This window comes from Talpa occidentalis, unplaced genomic scaffold (assembly GCF_014898055.3).
Source record: "Talpa occidentalis isolate TD23 unplaced genomic scaffold, MPIMG_talOcc4v2.1 talOcc4.13, whole genome shotgun sequence".
NCBI classification, from domain to species: domain Eukaryota; kingdom Metazoa; phylum Chordata; class Mammalia; order Eulipotyphla; family Talpidae; genus Talpa; species Talpa occidentalis.
In genome coordinates, this window is record NW_023601322.1 from 90,291,663 (window position 1) to 90,315,382 (window position 23,720).

General features: G+C 35.4%; 2 protein-coding genes across 3 annotated transcripts in view; one reads left to right on the forward strand and one right to left on the reverse strand.

The window, feature by feature from the left end:
* The first annotated feature begins 156 nt into the window (after positions 1-156).
* CUNH4orf3 (chromosome unknown C4orf3 homolog) lies at positions 157-2,990 on the forward strand. The gene is made up of 2 exons (XM_037509519.2): positions 157-384; positions 1,773-2,990. Coding segments are annotated over exons 1-2 (207 nt in total). The 5' UTR covers positions 157-178; the 3' UTR covers positions 1,774-2,990.
* Positions 1,338-23,720, reverse strand: part of USP53 (ubiquitin specific peptidase 53) — a 55,769-nt gene continuing 33,386 nt past the window's right edge. For both annotated transcript variants that reach the window (XM_037509522.2, XM_037509521.2), the window contains exons 8-17: positions 22,371-22,476; positions 21,617-21,763; positions 20,785-20,934; positions 19,514-19,676; positions 18,890-19,042; positions 17,143-17,289; positions 15,862-16,600; positions 14,467-14,543; positions 8,605-8,701; positions 1,338-6,404 (exon numbers count right to left, since the gene is read on the reverse strand). In XM_037509522.2, coding sequence (XP_037365419.1) covers positions 5,534-6,404; positions 8,605-8,701; positions 14,467-14,543; positions 15,862-16,600; positions 17,143-17,289; positions 18,890-19,042; positions 19,514-19,676; positions 20,785-20,934; positions 21,617-21,763; positions 22,371-22,476 — 2,650 coding nt within the window. In that variant the 3' untranslated portion in view covers positions 1,338-5,533. The remainder of the gene's footprint in view (positions 6,405-8,604; positions 8,702-14,466; positions 14,544-15,861; positions 16,601-17,142; positions 17,290-18,889; positions 19,043-19,513; positions 19,677-20,784; positions 20,935-21,616; positions 21,764-22,370; positions 22,477-23,720) is intronic.

A 23,720-nucleotide genomic window follows, 5' to 3' on the forward strand; every position in this document is an offset into this window, starting at 1 on the left:
CGCAGGCCGGGGGCCGCGGCGCGGAACGGAGCCTGAGGCGGCGAGAGCGGAGCGCTTCCGGGGCGGACCGGCGGACTGAGTAGGCCGTAGGACCCGCCCGCGCTTCCGGCGGCCTGAACGCGGAAGTGCCGGCGCTGCCCATTGAGCGCGGGAGAGGCTGTGCGGCCGCGGGCTGGACATGGAGGGGCTCGCGGCGGCCGAAGGCGGCCCGGACGGGGTCCGGCAGCGGCGAGGCGTGGATGAGGCCGGGATGCAGCGGCCGAACCACGCAGAGCGCCCTCGGGCCGGGGGCCCGCAGTTGCCGAAGCACTCCTACTGGTTAGATATCTGGCTCTTCATCCTCTTCGACCTCGTATTGTTTTTCTTCGTGTACCTTTTGCCCTGGTGAGTATTTGAATACACGGTGGCAGCGGGAGGAAACTTAGAGACCATCTGCTCCTCCGTTTGGGGTTTTTTGTTTGGGCTGGTGGGAGGTGGGGGAGGCGAGGAGAATGAATTCCATGGAGCAGACGACCTGTGCAGGTTCAGACTGCCGGGGAGTGACCGAGTCGGGAGCGGGGAAGGATGGATTGGGATGAGGGAATCTTAAAAGAGGTTTGCCAACAAAGGACTTTTTTTTAATAAATTTTAAAAAAGGGATTTTTCATATTTTGGAACGAAATCAGCTGGGTTTGAGTTCCTGCTCGAGACTCATGAAGACACTGGAGAACTTATTTAGCTTCTTGGAGCTTGATTTTTATCACTTTTTTAGTTACCAGCTCATCGGGGTTTGGTGACGATTAAATGCGTTATTAATTCATCCAAAATAGATCTATTTACAGAGTGTCTGGCAGTCGTCAGTGCTCAGCTACAGCTATTGTTGCTGTGTAAGTTTGACCATGAGCAGGTCATGTAATCTCAAACTTAGTTCTAAAACTGAACTCTGAACAATTCGTTACTTAGATATACTTATTTCTCACTGTACCCATTTCAATAAAGGTCTCTTTTATCCACTTATTAGTCCTATAAACCTAGCGCCTTTTTTTTTTTGTATTGTTTTATACACACCCACACATACCACACTGTTAAGTCACAGAATTCTGTAGATTGCACTGGCAAGACCTGTATTCTATATTTTCAGTGCTGACTATAAAGACATTTATTGCAGGGGAACTTAAGAGGGTGGGGGACAGGATAAGAAGAGAAACAGAACTGAGAGGCTAACGAGGGACAGTGCCAAAAGAAGTAACTTAGGGAGGGGCCTCTGCATGAAAAACTGTGCTCTTCATTTAGACATTAACCTGGATTTGGAATTTCTCAGTTTGAGTTAACTTCTCTCAATCCTCATGCTTGTAAGTTTGCATTCTGTCATAAGACAGTTACTAAATTTACCCACACCCACATTTTTGCAGATCTTGGCAAAAACTCTTTGTATCTCAGGCCCCCTTGTCTCAGATTTCTTGGATAGTGTCAAATTAGGTTGTGGTGAGGTAGAGGGCATAATAGAAATGAGGACTATTTCTGTAAAATTCTGCAAGCCATTTGTGAACTGTTTTCACTCTTCCCACCTCCCTCCTTTCTTTGGTAGAAACTTATCTCGTATTGTGATTCTTTTTCTGATGACTTCATTTTTAGCTATTGGTTGAAAACAGGAGCCTTAGAAGAAGTAGATTTACAAACAACATGTAAATCATTTATGACTAAAACCATCAAGATTTTCAGAAGTTGGCATGAAGATTTAAAATGGGTAGAAAAGGAAACACTACTGACAGATTACTTGTTTTTTTTTACAGATGATTTGCCTGATATCCAAAGTAACAAGTTGGCTTTTGGAATGGATTCAGAAAATGACTACAAACTTCAACAAAGAAGACAGAACAGGATCGTACAACAGAAGAATATCAGACCTCTAAGGGACTTTCATTTCATATATTGTGTTACTCATTTTGGGACTATTTTAAATGGGTAATGATTTCACCCATCATTGCTAAAACTAGCATCTTAATGTGTTTCCTTTAACATTTTTAAGGTTGGCAGGATTTAACATAATGCAGCTAATATGTTGAAATAATAAGGCAAAGTACTTCGAGGTAAACTACTCCAAAGCAAGGATTTTCATGGAAGTTAAAAGCTAGGCAGAAAATGCAGGCCTTAAATGTATTGTCTGTTAAGTACCAGTTTAAGTTTTAGATGTAAGGGGGGCCGTGTTATTCTGAAATTGATACAGTCTTAGAAAGTATGTAATATCCGATATTGGAAATCTAGTGTGCATGTTCTCATAACTTGAGAGCTTTTCCTTTATTCATAACTTTTAAATTCTTGAACTCTCTAAAATAATATCTGTAACTTATTTTTCCAAAGTCGACATATTTACTCATTCGACATATATTTTGAACACTTAACTCTCTGCCATGGTACAGCAGTGAACAAGAAAAAAAATGTTTACCTCCCCTGAAACTTACAAAACATAGATTTGTTATATGTTAATGATATTTACATTCTAGGAGTGATTAGCTAATATTTAATGAGAAAGATCACATCCCTAAAGTAGCTACTATAAGCCTTTGAGAAACTAGCCCTATTTTGTAACATTCCTTTATATGCTGATATTAGAAATGGGTTCTTATCTTTGAAATAGGTGACATTTGACATGTGCATTGCCTAAATATTTTGGAGCTATTTCTTTTCCCTTAGAAACGGGGCATAGATCCGATAAACTCTACATCATTTACCTTTTATAATAGTGTGTAAGGTTACAATGAAATCCTATTAGTTGATTTTTGGAAGGTTTTGATTACCTACTGTCAATTCTAAGGTTAACAGTTATGCCTTTAGGATATTGTTGCATCTACCAGAAAGACAACCTTTAATGCAAAGATTGAAGCTTCTTAGAGAAGCACAGAACTGAGATTTCAACAAGTGTACTTAACAGATTATATGAACTGTGTTTGTGTTGCTGCTAATAATTTTGTCTAATAAATGTTAATTGTATAGCTTTACTTGGTCTGATTTACTTTTGGTGTAACAAACTACTTGCTACTGAGGTTGTAAGAGGATTAACAGTTCTCAAATAGCTTAGCATTAGGTCACAAAGACTGCTTAGCCACACTATCTTTCTGAGCCTAAAATCAGCCAAGTACCAACCTAATGAATAATCTCAAATTTTCTAGTATAGGGGAAATGGAGAGATTAGTTTTATGATAGACTATAAATAGTACACATCAATGCCCTAACTTTCAATTTGCTTACAGTTCTCATAAAATACTTAATCCATAGTTCATGAATACAAAGAAAGATCCAACCATGATAACTTAAACATCAGTTTATCTTACAAATTTTTTTGAATTAGAATAAACTGATTTCACATGAAAAATAGAGCATTCTGAACTTACTTTGAACATTGTTGACTGCATTATTTTAAAAGTCATAAGTTTGTAATGAAAGCATCTGTAAAAATAAATAGGCACCCTAGAAACAAAAATTTTATATGTGAATGATTAGTAAATATATTCAATCTGTATTTGGAGTGTTAACATCAACATAGAAACTAATGGTCACTTTCTAATTTTTAGAGTAGTACATGATTCAGAAGATTTCAAATGCACAGTACTTTAAAAAGCCCAAATTGTACATATCTTCTTGATGTTTTCAACTCAGTTGTGAGCTGAAAATACAAATCTGCCATATTGCTGTAAAATACCACAAATTAGTTTAAATGCCTCAATACATTTTCATCTGGACATCTTGGCAAAAAAATTAAAAAAAAAAAATTTGTCAAGTTATTAAAAACATAGTACACCATTTTTCTAATTAACAATGTTACAAAAGCAGTAATTAAATAATTTACACTTCAAATACAATTTATAAGCTTTACAATATATACAAACCCTCTACTCTATACTAAAAATGTTAAAAATAGGCTTTCTTAAAAGAAAATTGATATTCAAGTATTTCTATGCTAAAACAATCTAACCACCTATTGTGAAAGTTAGCAAAGATAAAAATTCAGTAAGTGGAAAATGAAATTTGACCAAGATTTGGTAACTAAGTGAGGTTATTAGACTTAGAATAAATTATTTTCAATTTAGAAGTGTTGAATCACATTTTGAAACATTTGAACTTAAGGATTTTGTCAAGATAATAAATTTACTAATTTATAGCATGATTAAGTTAAAACATCTATCCACTAATAACTATAAAGGAAAATCTATAATCTCAATTCTCTGGAGTCAACAACATAGAACTAATAAAACCACAATTAGTTTACCACCTTAATAAAAAAATAAAATGAAACCTAATAAGGCAATTAAAGTAACTCATTTTCACTTGTAATCATCATAATGGAAAATTCCTTTCTTATTTAAATAAAGACCTCTCCACGAATGTTAAACTTGGGCTTAACTTAAACGTGGGTTAAAGTTACTATTTGCTTAGAAAAAGGGAGATGCTCAAATTAATAGATATCATTAAACTATACTAAAAGCAGAAATTTGAGAACCTGAAAATCAGTAAAATGGGTTCATAACAAGACTCTTAAGTAGGTAAGATTATAGCAGGGGCAATTTAGATAATCACAGTGACATTCCCAATAACAGAGCCCCAGGTAAATTCCTAACGCTGGTTATTAGCAGCCCAATGCAAACCAAGCAAAATGAAAATCTTTCACATTTCATATAAAATTAAGGAAAAAATGTAACAAGATAAATAAATATACTAAACTTAAGTCCTCCACTCATTTTTAGCTTACATGGCTGAAGTAATGTTTCAAATAACAATAATTTGAATTTACAAATAACAGTCAAAGGCCTAATTTATCTTAAGTAGGCATTCTGAAGATTAAAGATCTAGGAGCAGATTAATTTTCTCCTGTCTTCAGCTGCTTAATCATTAAGGCTTTCTTGTTCCAGAATGTTAACAATTTCATAGGTCAATATTTTTATAAGACACTTGAAGGAAGCATATGTAGTAGACTATCACAGAAGTCAAGAAAAAAACGGGTGAAGCCCTCTTGGTTACCCATTAGAAAGTGCTTCTTCGTCGAGCAAATACTGCCTTGACTACCCAAACTACATGTCGCCTGATATTCTTCAACTAGCATGATCTGCCAATCCACATATCTGAGTACTCGTTACTTTCAGTATTTCATGGGTCTACTAGCCAAACAATAACGGGCTTTTTATTCAACTACAGCAGAGTGTACGTGACTTTTTGCATACCCCCAGATTTTCTATTTTTCAAGCATGTCCACACTAATCAAAGGAAATTCCTAAAATATCCAGTAAGTTGAACACATGAAAATACATGTACATATATGTATATAGAAAGGTGAAGTGATGACTTTAAAATTGCCATGATTTTAATTTTATACGTCACTAGGTTTGGTCAGTGGGTTCTTACAATATTTTAATGGCCTCCAAGAAGGTCGAGCTTGCTGGTTTCACACTCACCTATTACAGTGTATACTAGGTTTGTGACTTTGCTCAGAAGGGCAGTTAGAACCAAGAGTATATATACCACAGGCCCTACTCCTCTTTCACTCTCAGCTAGTGAATGATCAGGACAAGCCATTGCTCTCTGGAAAACAGAGCTTGGGCCTCTGATGGTATTTCAATCTGTAAGTATCAGTCATGCAGCTGTCAACTGAAAAATAGGTAGTTAATGCAATTGTCTCATTTGGAACAGAAGAACTCGAGTCTGTTTTTGATTGGCAAAGGACATCAACAGCTGTACCCAAGTTAGCTTGAAAATCATTAGCTGAAGAGCTGGACGTGTAGTATGGTATTTTGCCAACATGCTCTTTTACGTGAAATGTTTCCTTAAGTTTCTCATCATTGACATAATTATTTACTTCTAAACCTGGTTCTGAAGCTGTACTTAAACTGTGCTTTGGAAGACCTGAAGAATTAGCTTTCAACATCTCTGTAAGCTTGGCATCAGGCAAAGGGTCCTTTTTTTCTGATTGTGGCACACTGGTTATGGTATATTTCTTTGGTGGCAAAGGAGGTGGTGGATTCTGGCAAACAAGCTTTGGCATCTGACAAGCATCAGCCTTACAGGTTGACTGAATTAAATGCTCTCTGGGTACAGAGTTCACAGAATAACATGGTTCCATCATATTTTGCTGCTGGATGAGAGGAGCAGTTTCTTGCTTTAATTCATTGGTTCTCACGTGTGAAGACCATAATGAAGATTGCAAGACTATTTCAGGACTGTTCACTCGCTTTTCAGAAGTATCATTAATGTGAAAAGGTAAACCTTTTCTCTCAGAATTTTCTGTGTTAAGCCTTTCAGAAAATTTGGATTCACTTGATTTTTCAAGTTTCCATTCATCTGCTTGGTGGTTCTGCCTTCTTGCAGTATGGTCCTTGAGTACTTGTGAACTGGATGAAGGGAATGATTTTTCATTGGTTTCACCTATATGTGACCTGAAATGTAAAAACAAAACCCAAAATAAAATACCACATGCAAATATGCAAATCTGGAGGAAAACCAACATTTGTCCTGTAATTTACCTTCCCAACGCATCATTTGCTATTACACTGAAGTTATATTTATTTGTGATAAAATGTAGCATGAACTTCAGGAAAGTATTACAAGCAAACAATTCAATGCCTCAAAACACAAAGCAAAGTTTACCAAACACAGAGGTACTTTAATTTTGAGATAAAATGCTATAAGGATAATGTACTAATTAAACAATTTGTTTAAGATGACCCTTATTTAGACCTGAAACCATAAAATATATAGAAGGAAATATAGGTGAAAAACTACATGACATGCACCTCAAAGACATCTTTACAGATGCATCACCCAAAGCAGTGATAGTGAAGGCTGGGACTACATCAAATTAAAGAGCTTCTGAACAGCAAAAGAGACAATAACCAAACAAAGAGAAACCCCACCGAATGGGAGAAAATTTTTGCACCCAACACTAACGATAAAGGACTGATCACAAAAATCTACAAAGAGCTGATGAGACTCAACAAAAACAAAGAAAATAATCCAGTCAATGGGGCCTCCCCAGTGGCGCAGCGATTGAGCGCTGGGTTGCGAAGCTGCCCGCAGCTTCTGCGACGCCAGTTCGATCCCCAGCTGATCCCCGGCCACTGGAGGAGGGTCCCGCATGGCGCACAGACCTCTCCTGCAGCCCGCTGCTCCCCTCAGCAGTGTACTTCATTCCTTCTGCATGCTCTGCTCCCCACTCTAGCTCTGGTGAATTCTCTCACCCTCCTACGCTTCTGACTGTACCCAGTGCTTGCATGCTTGCTTGCATGCATGCGTGCATGCTTGCATGCTTGCTTGCATGCATGCATAAATAAATAAATAAATCTTTAAAAAAAAAGAAAGAAAATAACCCAGTCAAAAAATGGGCAGAAGAGCTAAAAAGAAACTTCTCCAAAGAGGAAATACAAATGGCCACCAGACATATGAAAAAATGTTCAACGTCACTTGCAATCAGGGAAATGCAAATCAAAACTACCATGAGATACCATCTCACACCAGTGAGAATGGCACCTATTAAAAAAAACAGCAACAACAAATGTTGGTGAGGGTGTGGAGAAAAAGGAACTCTCCTGCACTGCTGGTGGGAGTGCAAACTGGTCCAACCACTATGCAGAGCTGTGTGGAGATTCCTCAACCTACTAAAGATAGAGCTTCCATATGATCCAGCAATTCCACTCCTAGGTATTTGCCCAAAGGACACAGAAACATTAATTCCAAAGAGCTCCAGCACCCCTATGTTTATAGCAGCACAATTTACAACAGCTAAGCTTTGGAAACAGCCCAAATGCCCAAAAATAGATGACTGGATCAAGAAGATGTGGTACATATACACCATGGAATATTACTCAGCATTCAAAAAAGATAAACACATGCAATTTGCAGCAATATGGATGGCGCTGGAAGGGATCATGCTCAGCGAAATAAGCCAGAAAGAAAAAGAAAAATACCGGATGGTCTCACTCATTACAGGAATCTAGAAAACCTAAATAAGGGACCAGGAAAAAGAATAACTATAAGAAAGAAAAAAAATCAAAATCAACAAACAACTATGAACTAGAGACACATTTGGGGGGTGGGGAAAGGAGGGATTGGGGTCAAAATCAGGGGGTTTTAATTGTATGGGGAATATAAAAATAATAAATAAATAAATAAATAAATAAAAATGATTAGAAATTTAAAAAATCATAAAACAAAAGATGAACCTTATTTAGGTCATAATTAACCTTTAGGGTGGGAATAAAAGTTATCGCATCGCACTAAATATTAATTTTTCTTGAATGATTATTTCTCTCATGTGAACTGCATGGAATTCAAATAGAGCAGAACAATGAAAATAGTTGAGGTTTTTTTAGATACGTAAGAGCTATACTCAAGCTTCAGCTCCATTGCTTTGGGCAAATGACTTAATTTCAGTACCAAATTTTCTCTTTTGTAAAATACCGTCTGCCTTACAAGAATGCTGTAAGCAGGATTAAAACTGACCACCCTTAGGCCTCCATCATTTTAATGATCCCCAATAACACAAGCATAACAACACTGCAGGTTCAGTGCTTTCAGAGTAGTAATGTGTATTTACGCCCTTCTGATAAAGATTTTATATTTCTAAATATCTACAATTACCTTTTAGTCAAAGCATTTTTTACTTGTAGATGTGACTGTGGCTGTGACTCGTGTAATTTGTAGCCTACTTCCGAGTTCTTGAGTTCCTTCCTCAGGCCTGAGGAGAGAAAGGAAAAAAATTTACTTTAATGATCTTCTAGAATTTACTCTCTATTTCACTTGTCCAAAATTTACATAAGGTTTTGTATACACAGGTAATTCTCTTCCAACCAACAAGGAACCATGAATTCTTTAAGACCTTGAATTCAAGACCTTGAATTCTGGACCCTTTATACAAAATCATTGGCTGATTCCTCAATTTACTAAAACCTGACAATGTCAGCAAGGCCAGAATAGAGCTATTCTCATGGGGTTGTGACAGCCTACATGTTTCCCCTGGCATATAAGACAAACTTCTTACTGGGAAAGTGATGGGAAAATGCTGCCTTTGAAGAGAGAGGTTTAGGTAGAAGTTTAGATGAACTATTTATTATGAAGTGAGCTTCCTGAGCCTCTTTACCCTTTACAAATCAGTTTCCTCATTTATGCAATGAGATAATGGTATCTATTCTCCCCACCTCACAGGAATATTAAGGATATCAGATGAAATTAAATGGGCAGGAGGGTATTATGATGATATATATGAAATGTTTTACCACCACTAAGTATCTATCATTTATTGACTACTTACTCAAGCTGTAAAAGGTAAACAGTAATTATTTTTAACTTAACCTTTATGACTGAATACCATTTTTACTTGAAAAGATGACAAACTCTGTGCATTCAGACTTAGTTATCTGGCAGAAATTTTTCTAAAAATGAAAGAAGTGAACCTGTGTCTTCCTTAAGGAAAACAACTGGCAGGATTTATAAATTGAAGCTTTTACATGAAGGTAAGAATTTTCGAAAACATGTTCTCATTACCATCAGTTTTGCCACATCCCAATAAAAATAAAGACTTTCTGTTCATATCTGTTGCTCTCTGTCACTCAAATTCAAATGTCATCTATAATAGATCAAGATTAAATATTATCCCATGGGAAACAATACATATTTGATTACAACTATGGTCTTTGGGTGAAATAGCAAAAGTAATTTCCAAGAAAACAGTTGTATGACACACTCAACAATTCAATATCCTCTATGCCATGTAGTAAATGAAATCTCCCAATAAAAACTTAACATGATAGAATTTAGAAAACTCCAGGTCTGGCATTCATCGGCTTAACAATGAAATATGTCCCTATTATAGGTTATGCTTCATTTTTGTTAGCACATCCCTAGTGGCTAATACATAAAAGACATTCAGTGAAAAGTCTGAAGAATGATTAAACAATTGCCTAAAAATATACTGCTTATCTTCTTTTAAATCCTGTCTACCATGTTCCCAACTCACTGATCCAGGACTAGATAAATATAAACTGAAACAAATTCTTATCCCACCCTCAACCTACTTCAAATTTATCAAGTTAATGAAATTTTAAAAACAAAAGGTAGTATAATTGATTCCAAAAAGTCTTAGATCCTTGTAAACTTGAGACTCAAAACTCATTGCCTGGACCTCCCCTGGTGGCGCAGCGGTTGAGCGCTGGGCTGCGAAGCTGCCGCAGCCTCTGCAGCGCCAGTTTGGTCCCCGGCCGCTGGGCGAGGGTCCCACATGGCGTGCAGACCTCTCTGCTGCCCGCTGCTCCCCTCAGCAGCGTACTTCAGTCCTTCTACCTGTTCTGCTCCCTACTCTGGCTCTGGTGAATTCTCTCACCCTCCCGCGCTTCTGACTGTACCCAGTGCTTGTATAAATAAATAAATACATCTTTAAAAACAAAAAAAAAAAAACCTCGTTGCCTGAGGCTCAAAAAACTCAGCCTCCCTTCAACAGCTACTTTATGATTAAAAACAAAAAAAGTTCAAAAATACTTGATAGTTTTTCCATCTTTAAATCCTGAAAAATGTGTATGTTGAAGTTACATTATAATTTTCCATCATTGTTATATTCAAAATGTTTATTTTACTTAACCATAATTTCAAGTTAAATATTCACAAACACAAGGAAAACAAACAATTCTAAAGAATTTCTGTTTTCATTAAAGCATCCACACAATGGGCAGCAGGAGGCAGCAGAGGCTTTTAAGTAAGGAAGGAAACTTGAAGATCACGATGGCAGGCAATCAACCAAGTGGTCTGACTTCAGAATTCCAACTAGTTTAAAAATAGATGTGTTATTTTTCTCTTCTGCTGACATAGACATCCATGTGTCTTTACTGGGAATTTTGGTTCCAGATTCTTTGCAAATCTAAAAGAGTCTGCTTTAACACTTGGCACCTAAAATACCTCAAAGTCAGGGCAAGAAGCTTTAACTAATAATGCTCATTTTGATACTGTATGTATCTAAGAAAATCCAAGATCCAATATCCAAGAAATCAAAATATATAGTTCATCTGAAAAGATGACTCAGGTTTAAAACAAACTTACATAACAATAAAGCAATAAAAACTGCTGGTCTAAACTGTGTAATTTTCTTCTTGAAGTCCCTCATTTTCTGAGCTTCCTGTGATAAACCCTTCTTCAGTATTTTCTCATACCTTTCAGTCTATTCCTCATTCCTTTATGATATTGCTACTTGACATTATCCTCAGCTCTCATCTTATACAGTGAGTCCCATGTTCCTTGCTTTGTCTATTTTTGCCCTGAAATGTCTATTTATCCCAAGTGAAACTTATGTCTATGGCATTCAATTCCCATATATACTGATGATTACCCATTACAGACTCTTTCCTAAGTTCTAGACTTACATCACTAATAATCTCATAAACCTATTTACTTAGATGATAAACAAATCCAATCATTCATTTGGAATCCTCTCTGATCCACCCCAAACTTGTTGCTTCTGTATTCCTTGACTTGGTAAATGGTGTATCTACTTATATTATGTCCCAAATAGAGTCATACACAGTTTCTTCCCTATGCCCCATTCTGTACAGCTTTCACAAAAAATTACCTTTACTATCCACAGAGTCTTAAAATCTCTTACATCTTCTTTCCTGACATTGGTACTACCTTGGTTTATGCCCTTATCTTTTTTCTCTTACACTATTAGTCATTTAACTAATTTTTCTCCCACTGTTATATACTCACACTCTACATTGTGACCAAAGAATCTTCTCTAAAATGCAAACTGGAATGTGCTACTCTCCTTCTCCTTTGGTGCATTTCCATTTACTGTCAGATCTAAATATAACATGAAAGTTTCATCATGACTTGGCTTCTACCTATCCCGCTATCCATCATCTCACAATGTCCACAATGTATTCCAGGCCTGCTTATACCAGTTCTTTAAATATGTGATACTTTCTCTTGACCATATGCTTTTGAACATTTCAGTTCTTCTGTCTTAAATGTAATTTAAGGCATCTGAATGCCTCCTCATTAGTGATCCACTTTAAAACAATGGCCAAAACAATCCAAATGGAAATGCAGAATTTCCACAAAGTAACCAAACAGCTTTAGGCAGTATAGGTAAGGATTTTTGCAGCAGAACCCAATACGACATAGAAGTCAGTCAGTCTATATAATTATTTCTAGCAATGAAGAAAAAAATCAGTGAAATAATTACAATAGCATTTAAGTTCTCTATCATCAAATAAACTTACAGAATACATTAATACATTTTGTGTGACTTAAATTAAATTGACTGAATTAAGTTGACTTAAAAAAGAATGTGAAGGCTCCTTAACTTTCTAAAGTTTTTTAGCCTAATAGAAAGTGATTTTTCTGTCAATAATCTAAGTGTAACCCCATTTTATAAGCAGGAAAAAAGAAAACAAGAAAATCATACCCAGTCACAAAGAATTAAATTCTACCATGCAGGGCAAGTTTTTAGCTTCAGGATACAAGGCCTACCCACATGCTCAGTCGCAGACTAAGGGAGGGGCTACTTACACAGGAACCATACAGCAAGAATATGAACAAAGGTTCTCCAGGCAAAGACTGGCTTAAAGAACGATGGTAAGTTTTGAGGTTTATTAAATATGAAATAATTTTAATATAACACCATCTGTGTTGTTAGATAAAAGTGGGTTACACAAACCCACAACACAACACCACACTTCATACCCATTAGGATGGCAATGACCATAAAAGTAAACAGCAAGTGTTAGTATTGTTAGGCTATGGGTAAGTTGGAACCCTTGAAGGCTGCTGGTGGGAATGCAAATAAATAACACAGCTGCTGTGAAAAACAATATGGTGGTTCCTTGATGTCTATCAAGAGACAAATGGATGATCAAGACGTGATATATGACAAGTATAATGTTGTTCAACCTTAAAAGGGAATGAATGTATGAGTCCTGCTGCAACATGCATGAACTCTGGAAACACTATGCTAAGTGAAAGAAGAGTCACAAAAAAAGACAGATATTGATACCTCGCCAAATTCATGTAAACAGAAAGTGGACAGGAGGATCCCAGGGGCTGAGGGGTGGGGGACATGTCTAGTGACACTGAATTAAAAATGCAAGTTGAGGGAGATGACAGAGTGCTGGAGACGGATGGTGGTGGTGGTGGTTGGACAACAGTGTGAATGCACTTAGTGTCACTGAGTATTCACTTAAAAATGTCTAGAAAGGCACATTTGGTTATGTGTCTTTCACCACAATAAAAAAAATGTCAGGGCCTCCATACATACTATTTCTGATTAAATGAGGAAATGCTTTACAAAGTTCTCTATCGCAGTGTACTCTTAACCATCAAAATCTCTATGACCTTGTGTTTTTCTTACTACCAGGAAGTAAGTATCATTTTGTAAGGCGGATTGAATTTAAGGTTATTGTTCAATTTCACCAACTCCTGCTGTTGATTTCTGGCCAGCCCTTTACAGTTTCCTGTAATACTTGGTTACCAGACTTTTATCAGATTTTTAAACTAGCGAGACATTCATATGAGAAAGGAAAGTTATTTCCTTAATATAAGTGTTTCCTTCTGATATTGTAGTATTTGATGAAAACAAAATCATTTAACATTTAATCATTTTCAGGGTCTGCAACCTGAAAAAAAAAAACTGCACCAATGCCTTAAGAATAAAGGCTAAAAAGAAACTTTAAATTTTTGATATGCATAATGATATTTTTGATATTAATATGTATTATGAAAAATCATATCCTTTTTAATCCTCTGAATTCTAAGATTTGAAAGCACTGTCTTTGATTGTAACTTCAATAATCTCCTTGCTCATAATTTTCCTTGATTCCTCTCTCCTAAAGCCTCCAGTTATATTCTACCAATAGCAACCCTGACGTCTATATAATTCAAACATCTAAATTTCTTTAGTTCTGCTGCTGTCAGGTGTTGCCAAGAAATCACCTATAATAATAGTACATATTTATTGTTTCCAAACTGAACTTTTCCAATTGTTCATCAGTTTTTCTATTTGTCCTTCATGCCTGTGGTAGACATTAGGACTTTTTACACCTATGTGAATGGAAGTGCATTATCACTTCTGGGTTCGAGTGTTAAGAGCTAACATGTGACTGCACATTTTTCTCCTTCAGTCTCCTAACTCCCCAACACTGCAACAATCAGAGAAGGTTTTATGGAGCTGGAGCCTCAGTAGCCCAGGGCACTGAGTGATTACTAGAAAGAGACTCCATGCTAACGTCCACTGTTTGAAGTGGTATCAATCAATACAAGGCCTAGAACCCAGCCTATCCTGACTGATATACTGTCTGCTTTCACATTCCTTGAAGTATCAATTCCTTTACAAAACCCCCAAGCATGGCATCTCCCAACTTCTAGCCTCATTGCTCATACAATTATCAATTCTTAGCATCTTATTCATATTACCACAACTTAATCTTTACTGCTACCATTACAATATATTTAAATCTTTACCTTCCAAGTGGTTTTTGCTCTGGTGGGAGGTACAGTTTCCATGTTCTACATTTAGATTGTTTGTATTAACCTGGTCACTAGAAAATAGAATAAAATGCACACAAACACATCAGCTATCATGGATGACAACTGTAATTCAGTCTAAGAAAAAGAAAGGAATATTTGTTAAACAAGTATTATTTCCCATGTGCTATTCTACAGTATAAATTTATATTATTCAATTTTCATCTTACATGACACTTAGAGTAGGTTTTATCCTCATTTTACAATAGGAGATTAAAGCTAAGAAAGGTAATTTAATTTGTCTAAGAATTAAAATCCAAGTCTATCTGGTTACAAAATCCTGATCTTTCTACTACCCTAGTCTGCCCCTTTCCAAAAAGTTACAAAATCACCTGCCAAATAAAAAGTTTCCCTAAGTCCTTATTACAATGATTATTTCAATAAAAAAATAAAAAGTACCTTTTACAAATATAGCTTTTTAATAGCAAATGTGGTAAAAAACCAGCTAATACAAAATTAAAATGTTTTAGATGGACTGAAATATTAGTCAGAAATAGTGGCTACACTGGCCTAAGTAAAATTATAAATGTACTCAGAATGAGCTAATTAAGAATCAAAAGACGAAAAATTTACTTGTTATATTGTTTTATATTCACTAAAGGGAAAAATATCTCTTCCATGCAACTGGGTTGTGATACCAGATAAGAAACCCAGTTCTGAGTTACAGATGTTAGAGGTGGGAAAATTAACATCAAATAAATTGAAGAATTACAGAATTACATTAACTTAATGACTAAGAGGAAATCAATTTAAATATGTGCTTTAAAACCTGTTGCATAGGGCCTCCCCAGTGGCACAGCAGTTGAGCTCTGGGTTGCAAAGCTGCCCACAGCCTCTGCAGCGCTGGTTCGATCCCCGGCTGCTCCACGGCCACCGGAGGAGGGTCCTACATGGCGCGCAGACCTCTCCTGCCGCCCGCTGCTCCCCTCAGCAGTGTACTTTGGTCCTTCTGCCTGCTCTGCTCCCTGCTCTGGCTCTGGTGAATTCTCTCACCCTCCCACGCTTCTGACTATACCCAGTGCTTGTACAAATAAATAAATAAAGCTTTAAAAAAAAAAAAAAAACCTGTTGCATATATATTCATGGTTTTCAGTGGCACCAATTATGATCTATTTCTGTATTTCTTAATTTCCTAAGAATAGTAATTGCTATTTTTAACATTATTATTAAAAAACAGAAACCTGAATTATCAAATCACCTATAGGACTCAGGTAGCTTGAGTCGGAGCTTATGCTATTTCCATTATATTTAATTGACTCCAAATTCAAAATTACTTCAATTAATTAAAGAAGAGGACAATGGGGGGAAATAATTCATGTAATTTGGTGTTACCTGAAGGGCACTGCTTCTTTAACGCCACTGACATCCATTACCGCGCCGTTCCCGTCAATAACAGGCGAGTCCAAATTAGCAGACCCATTACTGATATGATCACTGCTTTCATAGCCGGACTCAGCCCTTTGCAGCTGCCAGTTATCACCATGAACTTTAGTTTCTTTGAGGCTTTTATTTTTCTCCTCTCCTTTTCCACTAGATTCAAGAGAATTCCTGCTCCCTATCTCCTGCTTCATTTCATCTTCATAGATGGTCATTAAACTCTTTTGCTTTGGATTTTCTTTTGGCCAATTGTTAAAATTCTGATCTTTACTACATTTAGATTTGTTACCAGTGGTTGATTTATGTCTTGGGCTCTGCTGCTTTTTATCACTTTCATTAAAAATACTGTCAACATTTAATGTTTCTCTCATGGGTTTCCAACTGCGATTCCGGCTTTTATTGCCGCCGGTAGAGCTGCTTCCTTTGTCTCTAGAATCCTGGCTGCTGTCTGTGTCGTAGCCAGTGCCACTGTCGCTTTTCATTTTGCTAGTTGTTTTCTCTCCTGGAGCAAGACACTGGGATTTACTTGAACTTAATATTTGGGTAGAAGCTAGATTCTGCTGGGCAACTCGGTCATGTTTATATGGTCCTCTTCCTTGACTGTGATACAGCTGTGTATTTCCATAGTGTCTAAAGCCATTTGGTACAGGGGGTGATCCAGACTTGAAATGTGAAAGATCTTCATCAACTAAATCTTTAAAAAAGAGATAAAGATACAAATGAAGTACTCTTCAAAGTTACCTTTTAGTCACAAGTTAAATAAATAGTAATAGATAAATAAATAGTAACTGTGAGTATTTAAATTCTATCTCATTTTTGAGACCAAAAGTGCTTTCTATGTTGACTTTAAAAATTATCTCTAAAGTAGATCTTAAAACAGTTCTTTAAATCATTCTATGTCACTCACAATTAATGAAAATCATAAAAATATTTTCCACCTCTTATATTGGTAAAATTCAAAAGTTTTTTAAATAATCTCAGCTAAATTGGTTGTCTGAAGAAACAGACACCCAATTCCTATTGGTGGGAGTACAAGCTGGTCCAGTCTTTCAAGAGCAACTGGGAAATTTTTACATACATAGATTTAGTGTAGGTATATTAGAGAAATTATATTAAAACAAAGGTCAATATAGATAACACAATTTGTAAACATATAAAATCTAATTATATTACAATCATGAAATTTATTTTAAGCTTCTTTCAAATGAACGCTATCGCTATCAACTCGTAGCTTACCTCTATGTCGGCCCAAATCCTTTCTCTGTCCCTTCTCCAGGTCTTTCCTTTGTGAAGAAAGTACGTTTTTCTGTTCAATGGCTTTTAGAGCACATTCTCTGGAAATGTCTTTCATTTTTTCCCTTTGATCACTGTGACGTAATTTAACTATAAAAGAAGCCAGTTTTATAATAATACTAATCATTTTTCAAACTGCTCATTAAAATTACAAACTGAATTTATGTAAGAGTTGTTTAAAATGTTATGTATTAAAAACAAAATAAAGATGAAAGTACAAAATGAACCCATTTGTATGCTTAACTCTTTGTTATTTATTCTGACACTGCAGAGGCATGTTATCTTTTAATACTGCTTGGCTAGCACCAAAAGCAAGTGTAAAGGAGGAAAAAGATATGAAAACAGCAAGAGGTAAAGGCACTAGTTTAAGACAGGCACTAGTTTAAGAGTCTTAGCTCATTTAATACTCCAAGGTGGCTACAATTACTATCATCTCAGACCAGAAAACTAAGACATAGAGTAGTTTAAAGTGTGCCCCAGTTCACACAGCTTGTAAATGGAAGACCAGAATTAAGGACTTAAAGCTGTCTGGCTCCAGTGTTTATGCTCCTTTTTTTAAAAAAAAAAAATTATTTATTTATGCACACAAGAACTGGGGTGTAGGCCAGAGGTGCGGGGGTAAGAGGATTCACCAGAGACAGAGTAGGGAGCAGAACAGGCAGATTGACTTGAAATACACTGCTGAGGGGAGTAGAGGGTGAGACAGGAGAGGTCTGCTGAGCCATGTGGGTCAGCTCCCTGGCCAGGGATGGAACTCAGGCTGCAGTGGCTGACAATAGCTTGATAGCGCTGAGACTTAACCCCAACCAGTGATTACGTTCTTAACATACAGTTTCTGGCCTTAAAAGTAGAGAGCTTTTGAAAAACAGAAAACAGCTTTAATCTAAGAGTATCAACAATTGATCAGACAACAGGTACAGCTTTGTTATGAATTTTTAAAAGCTTTTATTGTAGTTCTTTGTTGGTGAGGTGTGAATTCTGAATCTTACCACTTTCATTGAATGTGTTACTCTTCTGATCATACATTATTTCATTAATATATTTAAAGGGTATTTGAAAAACCAACCTGAGCATCCACAAAATTAGTTTCATCTATTTCTAAACCATAAACAAACATCCTACTGTGATGCCTGGATTTGGACCCAAATCATAGTACCCTAGTTTGTGAAAATTAAAATCACAAGGTGACAGTAGTAAGACAGTTGGGTGAAAATAGGTTAAGAATAAACTATAGCTCTAGTAACTTTGAACTTCTGTTGCATTCACTAATGTTAAATTTCATTTTGGGATGTGATCCAAATTATTAATTCAGGTTTTTTTCTCTCCGATTTAATCATTAACTCCTTGAAAGGCAGGCCCATTATCACCTTTGGGAACCATCCAGATCGCCTCAGGCCTTATTACCACAGCTGAGAGGGTGGAGAATCTCAAATACTGCTGCAGTGAGATTGTTCAGATAACCCCACCCATCTCACAGAAAAGCATAAGTCATGAAGACAAAATTCTGTTATTTACTTGTTATTTTATCTCCATTGCCAAGGAAATGGAGTTTTGTACCCTCCTGGAGTACAGCGCATATGAGTTTTGTACCCTCCTGGAGTACAGCCCTTATGAGGAACGACAGTAAGAGAAGAAAAGGAGAATTCTTACTAATCAGGGACAACATAAAAATGACAATTTAAACACATACCTGGTCCCCTATTACCATTTGACTGAATGTGGCTCTGATTAAATGATGAATTATTATCTGCTTGAAATTTCTGATTTTCTTTCTGTTTTGCCTGATCACCAACTCCATTTTCTTTTGGATTATCTGATTTACAAATTGAGGGTTTTTCACATCCTTAAAAAGACAAACAAAAATGTTTCATCCCCTTCCACCTTCCTACTAGAAGAGATGTCTGAATTATCTGCCCAAGCATTTTTATTACTGTAAATAAAATTACTTAAAAACATAGTGGACTTACATCTTTTCAGGGTTTCTACATGCATGGTAAAATGGCCTGGCTCTGTTGGCCTTTTCCAGGGAATCAACTCACTTAAATCTTGATATTTTACTGCCAGGCAGAGCTAGCAGCCAAATAACCCTTCCTGTGCTTGTGTGGGTGGCTCCTGCAGGTGCTCCTGAGGCCACTGGTGAGGAAAGGTTTCTTTCTAAAGATTAAGTCAAACAGGAAGAATTTTCCTAAACCCACTTTGCTGAAATTCAATTTTGAAAATGACTTCAACATTCATTTTATACTAAGTATATAAGTGTTCCAAGTGTGACTATTATAATAGAAAAACACTGAAAACAACCTAAGAAAGAAATTACCTGTATTTTCTGCAGCAGATTTATAATGGGCCCAGGGCATGACCTGACTGAGTGCGTCCTCAGTAGAGACTGCGGAGCCATCTGGGTTCGCGTAGAACAGCAGCAGTGGCTGGAAGTGGCATCGGATGCATTTGGAGACCACGTCTTTCCATTTAGTTCCAACCTTTAAAAAATCCACAATGAACACAAAGCAAAGCCTTATAATCAGTATGTTACACGAAAAGGCAGAGATTGAAGGAATTTGGTATTAAAACATTTTAAAGTCACTCAGATGCTAGCAGTTCAACAGTTCTTTTGATTTATTTTGTAACTAGTCAAATTAAACAAAAATCATTTTCAATATTATCATTTAAAATACTGACGGACAAAATTACACACTCTCTATACCAAGATTTAGGTTATGAAATTTTAAAAAACTTTTCACATATGTGGTTAATTGACTTGACAAAGATTTTAAGGCAATTTAATGGGGATGTAAAAATATAAAAGTCCATATAAAACAGAAAAATAACAAATGGTACTGGAACAACAGGACAGTCATATGAAAAATGAACTCAGACCCCATTACACATAAGGCACAAAAATTAGAATGAATCATGCAAAAACTAGAGTATACCAACAGCTTTCAACTGTGGTAAAGTCTCAATCTCCTCCAGAATTTTTTAAAAATTCAGGCATTGGCTCCTATACCACTGAATAAAGAAGTCAAGAATTTAGGCATATATGTTCTCTAAAAAGACTCAAATGTGATTCTGATAGATATTCCTTATTGAGTACTATAACTAACCCATTTTATTTTTATTTACCCAAATATAAAATAGATACTTAATTTTGAATGCCAAACAGGAAATTTGGAAAGTCACTGTTAAAAATAAATAAATAAAAAGTTTTTTTCTCCACAAAGAAATACATGTAGCAACTGTATATCAGACAAAGGGCAAACCTATGGATCAATGACAACTGCATATTTTATACTAATGTTTGTTAATCACTTTTCTATTATTCTGGAAATGACTAGTTAAAAGCTGGCTTCAAAATAAACCAGATTTCAATAATAAAAGCACAAACTTAATGATTATTAAATATTCAATATATTATTTATAAATGAACCTAAAATTATTAAGCCCATTTATCATTGCTTCACAATAATTATATATTATTTTATATAATTACATCATTCTATCATTACATTGTTATGTATATATTATATCATTTATTCCTAAAAAGTAAAAATTTTAATGGTTATATTACTCAGTAAAAATGTTACTTACTTCTTTTACATTTGCATCATCAAAAAATACCCATTTGGAACTCTTAGTATGAAAAGCAAAGGCACAATAATGTCGACTGGCATAACAGATTATACCAACAAGGTGAAGTTCACTATTTTTGGCATTTTCATCTGTAACCCTATAAAAAAGCTGTTTTAAAAAAAGAACATACATTAAATACCATACTTCAAAAAAAACGAGGAATAATTTTTCACTCTGAAAAATATTTCTTATGCATTCTATAATCTAATCCAATATATTTGTACCAAAGGCACCACTAACATTGCACACAATTATTACTTTTAATTAGTACATAAGAAATATTAAGTTCAATTAAATAAGTTCTTATAATTTAACTCAGGACACATTATTTCCAATTATACAGAATTGATAATTCATATACATGAACTCAAAATGAGAGCTAAATCACACATTTCCTGGTAATTCTTAATTGAATCACATATTTGCACATGCATTATATGTATTATTAAAAATATATTTTAAAAAGTTTAATTGTAACAAAAACCAGTTCTAACTATATTAAGACGGTAATAAGCACTTTAAGAGATTAGTGTTATCACCATCATATTGTCACATCTCCAGAGTAGAACATTGAAGAAACATGAGAGAGTATAATTTGTAACTTTCAACAGAAGTCACTCAAAGTCTATGCAAGAAAGACATGCAGTAGCCTGACTTGATTAAGTTTATCAAAGTTTCATATAAATATTATTTAGAAAGAAAATTTAATTTTGAAAAACATAATAATACACAAACATGTTTCGGAGGAATTTAAAAATAAAAGGGAAGAGAATGCAAACAGTACAGATACCCCAGGAAGGTAAAGATGTGTTGCTAGATTCCGAACAACATCTTCGGTCAAGTCAGATTGTTCAGAATCCCAGACTAAACCAATTGTAACAATCTCTGGGCAATTCATTAAAACACGGCGGATTTTTATAAACTGGCCACAGTTACTCTAAAGAAAAACACAGAAAGCAAGTTTTGAAATTATCAAAACAGATAAACCACTAATAATGTTCCTTAGGCAATTCATATTATGCAATGATAGGCTTAACATGTACCAGAACTTTATTTCTTCAGTATACTAACATAGACTTGTTACAAACGGTCTTAATTAGTGATTTAAAAGGATATTTATTTTTAAACAAAGTACTTTTCTTTAGCATTTTGGTACATTTGTTAAGATAAAAAGTCAACCTAAAAAAACCCTTAAAGTCATTAACATACATGAGAAAAGAATGATACCACATGTCTTGCTTATTTAAAAAAATCTTCCCATTAGTCAAATCTTATTTTTACAACTTAAAAAAAAATTATCACCATATGCTACCTTAAATCCTTCACAAAGTTAATAACTCAAAGACATGTTGAGCTAAATAGCTCACAAAGTGAATTTTGTACCTAAATAGTAACCTACAAATCGTTACGTAAAATAACATTGAAAAAAATTTGTAAAATTAATTGCACATATAATTAATATTTACATGATATTTTCTGAATGTCTATTTTCAAATTTACAAACATAGAAGCATTTGGAGAATATTTCTCCAAATTATACTTACAGGACATTTCCTATAATCATCAGCTGTATTTGCTGCTTGCAGCAATTCTGCAAACATTTCAGGCTTAAAACGTTCATGCCTTTCCACCATTCTTTCAATTTCATTGCTGTAAAAGAAAAAGCAAGCAGTCCCAAATCTGTAATATGAGCCTATAAAGGACCTAATGCCTTAAGCGTGAAAATACTAGATTGTCATATAGGGGTGATCATTTTTTTGTCTTAAAACATGGTTTTATCTGAAAAATTAACCACAAAGGAAACTTGCGCCAAGTGACAAATTATAAAACATGGCATGTGTATAATGAAAAAAATTAAATCAAAAACAGTAAAATAACATGAAATAACACCACTGTTCTTTCTTAGAACTACACAGACCACATACAGTGCACCATCTGAAAATAGTCCTAAGGCAACTGTTTCTTTTACATTATGACTTGACAAAGGAGTTTAAACTTTGGACAAATACAAACAAAAAATTGAAGGAATGGCTCTCTCACTGCCTAAAGTTCCCAGAAACTGAATTATCATTTTTGGCTAAGAGCAAGGGGTCCCTTGCTAATCAATGCAAAAATCTCAAACAAAGCTTTACGCTTTTGTTTCTATTATGATCGTCACTCATACAGCTCTGGTAAGGTATTGGTATCAGTTTTCACTCAACCACCTCCAAGAGTCACATATTACATATAATGGTATTTAAATGCCTTTAAACAACTATTTAAACACTACCCAAAGAGAAACGTAATATATAAGTTCAATTACCTGATTCTAGATGCAATGGTTCTACTTAATAGTAATATAACTTTCCTAGAGCAGAATGCACTCTACAGTTCAGGGGTTCACTAAACATATAATATTCAATAACAACAAAGGTACCCATTCTTCTAAAGCATTTTACAAGTATACAGAAGACAATAATCTGAGAGACTCATGCAAATCGCACAGAATGGTTTTACAAAATGGACAGCATCGGAGTAGTGGTTAACCAGACAAATTCGAAATTTGAAACGAAGCCATTCACCTATTTACCACATTAACCTCATTAAATTTTAGTTCTTCATTGACAAGAATATTTTTCTTCAGATTAAAAGTGATAATCTGGCAGCTCTCCTGCCCACCTGTGACTATGCAGGTGCCTCTCTTATTCTCCTTTTCCTAATAAGCCTGTCCTTTTAAAATGGAAAAAAAAAATAAAATAAAAAACAAAAGTGACGCCTAGAACACATTAAATATCAACAATTGCTATTCAGGCCTTATTACTTATAAAAAGAGATTAACATTAGAACTCACAATCTGGGGTCTTGCAATATTGGTATGAGCCAGGGAGACATTAACAAGGATTGAATTTTCATTA

Excerpts from the sequence above, each read along its gene's own strand:
- CUNH4orf3 (XM_037509519.2), top strand. The coding sequence starts at position 179 with ATGGAGGGGCTCGCGGCGGCCGAAGGCGGCCCGGACGGGGTCCGGCAG.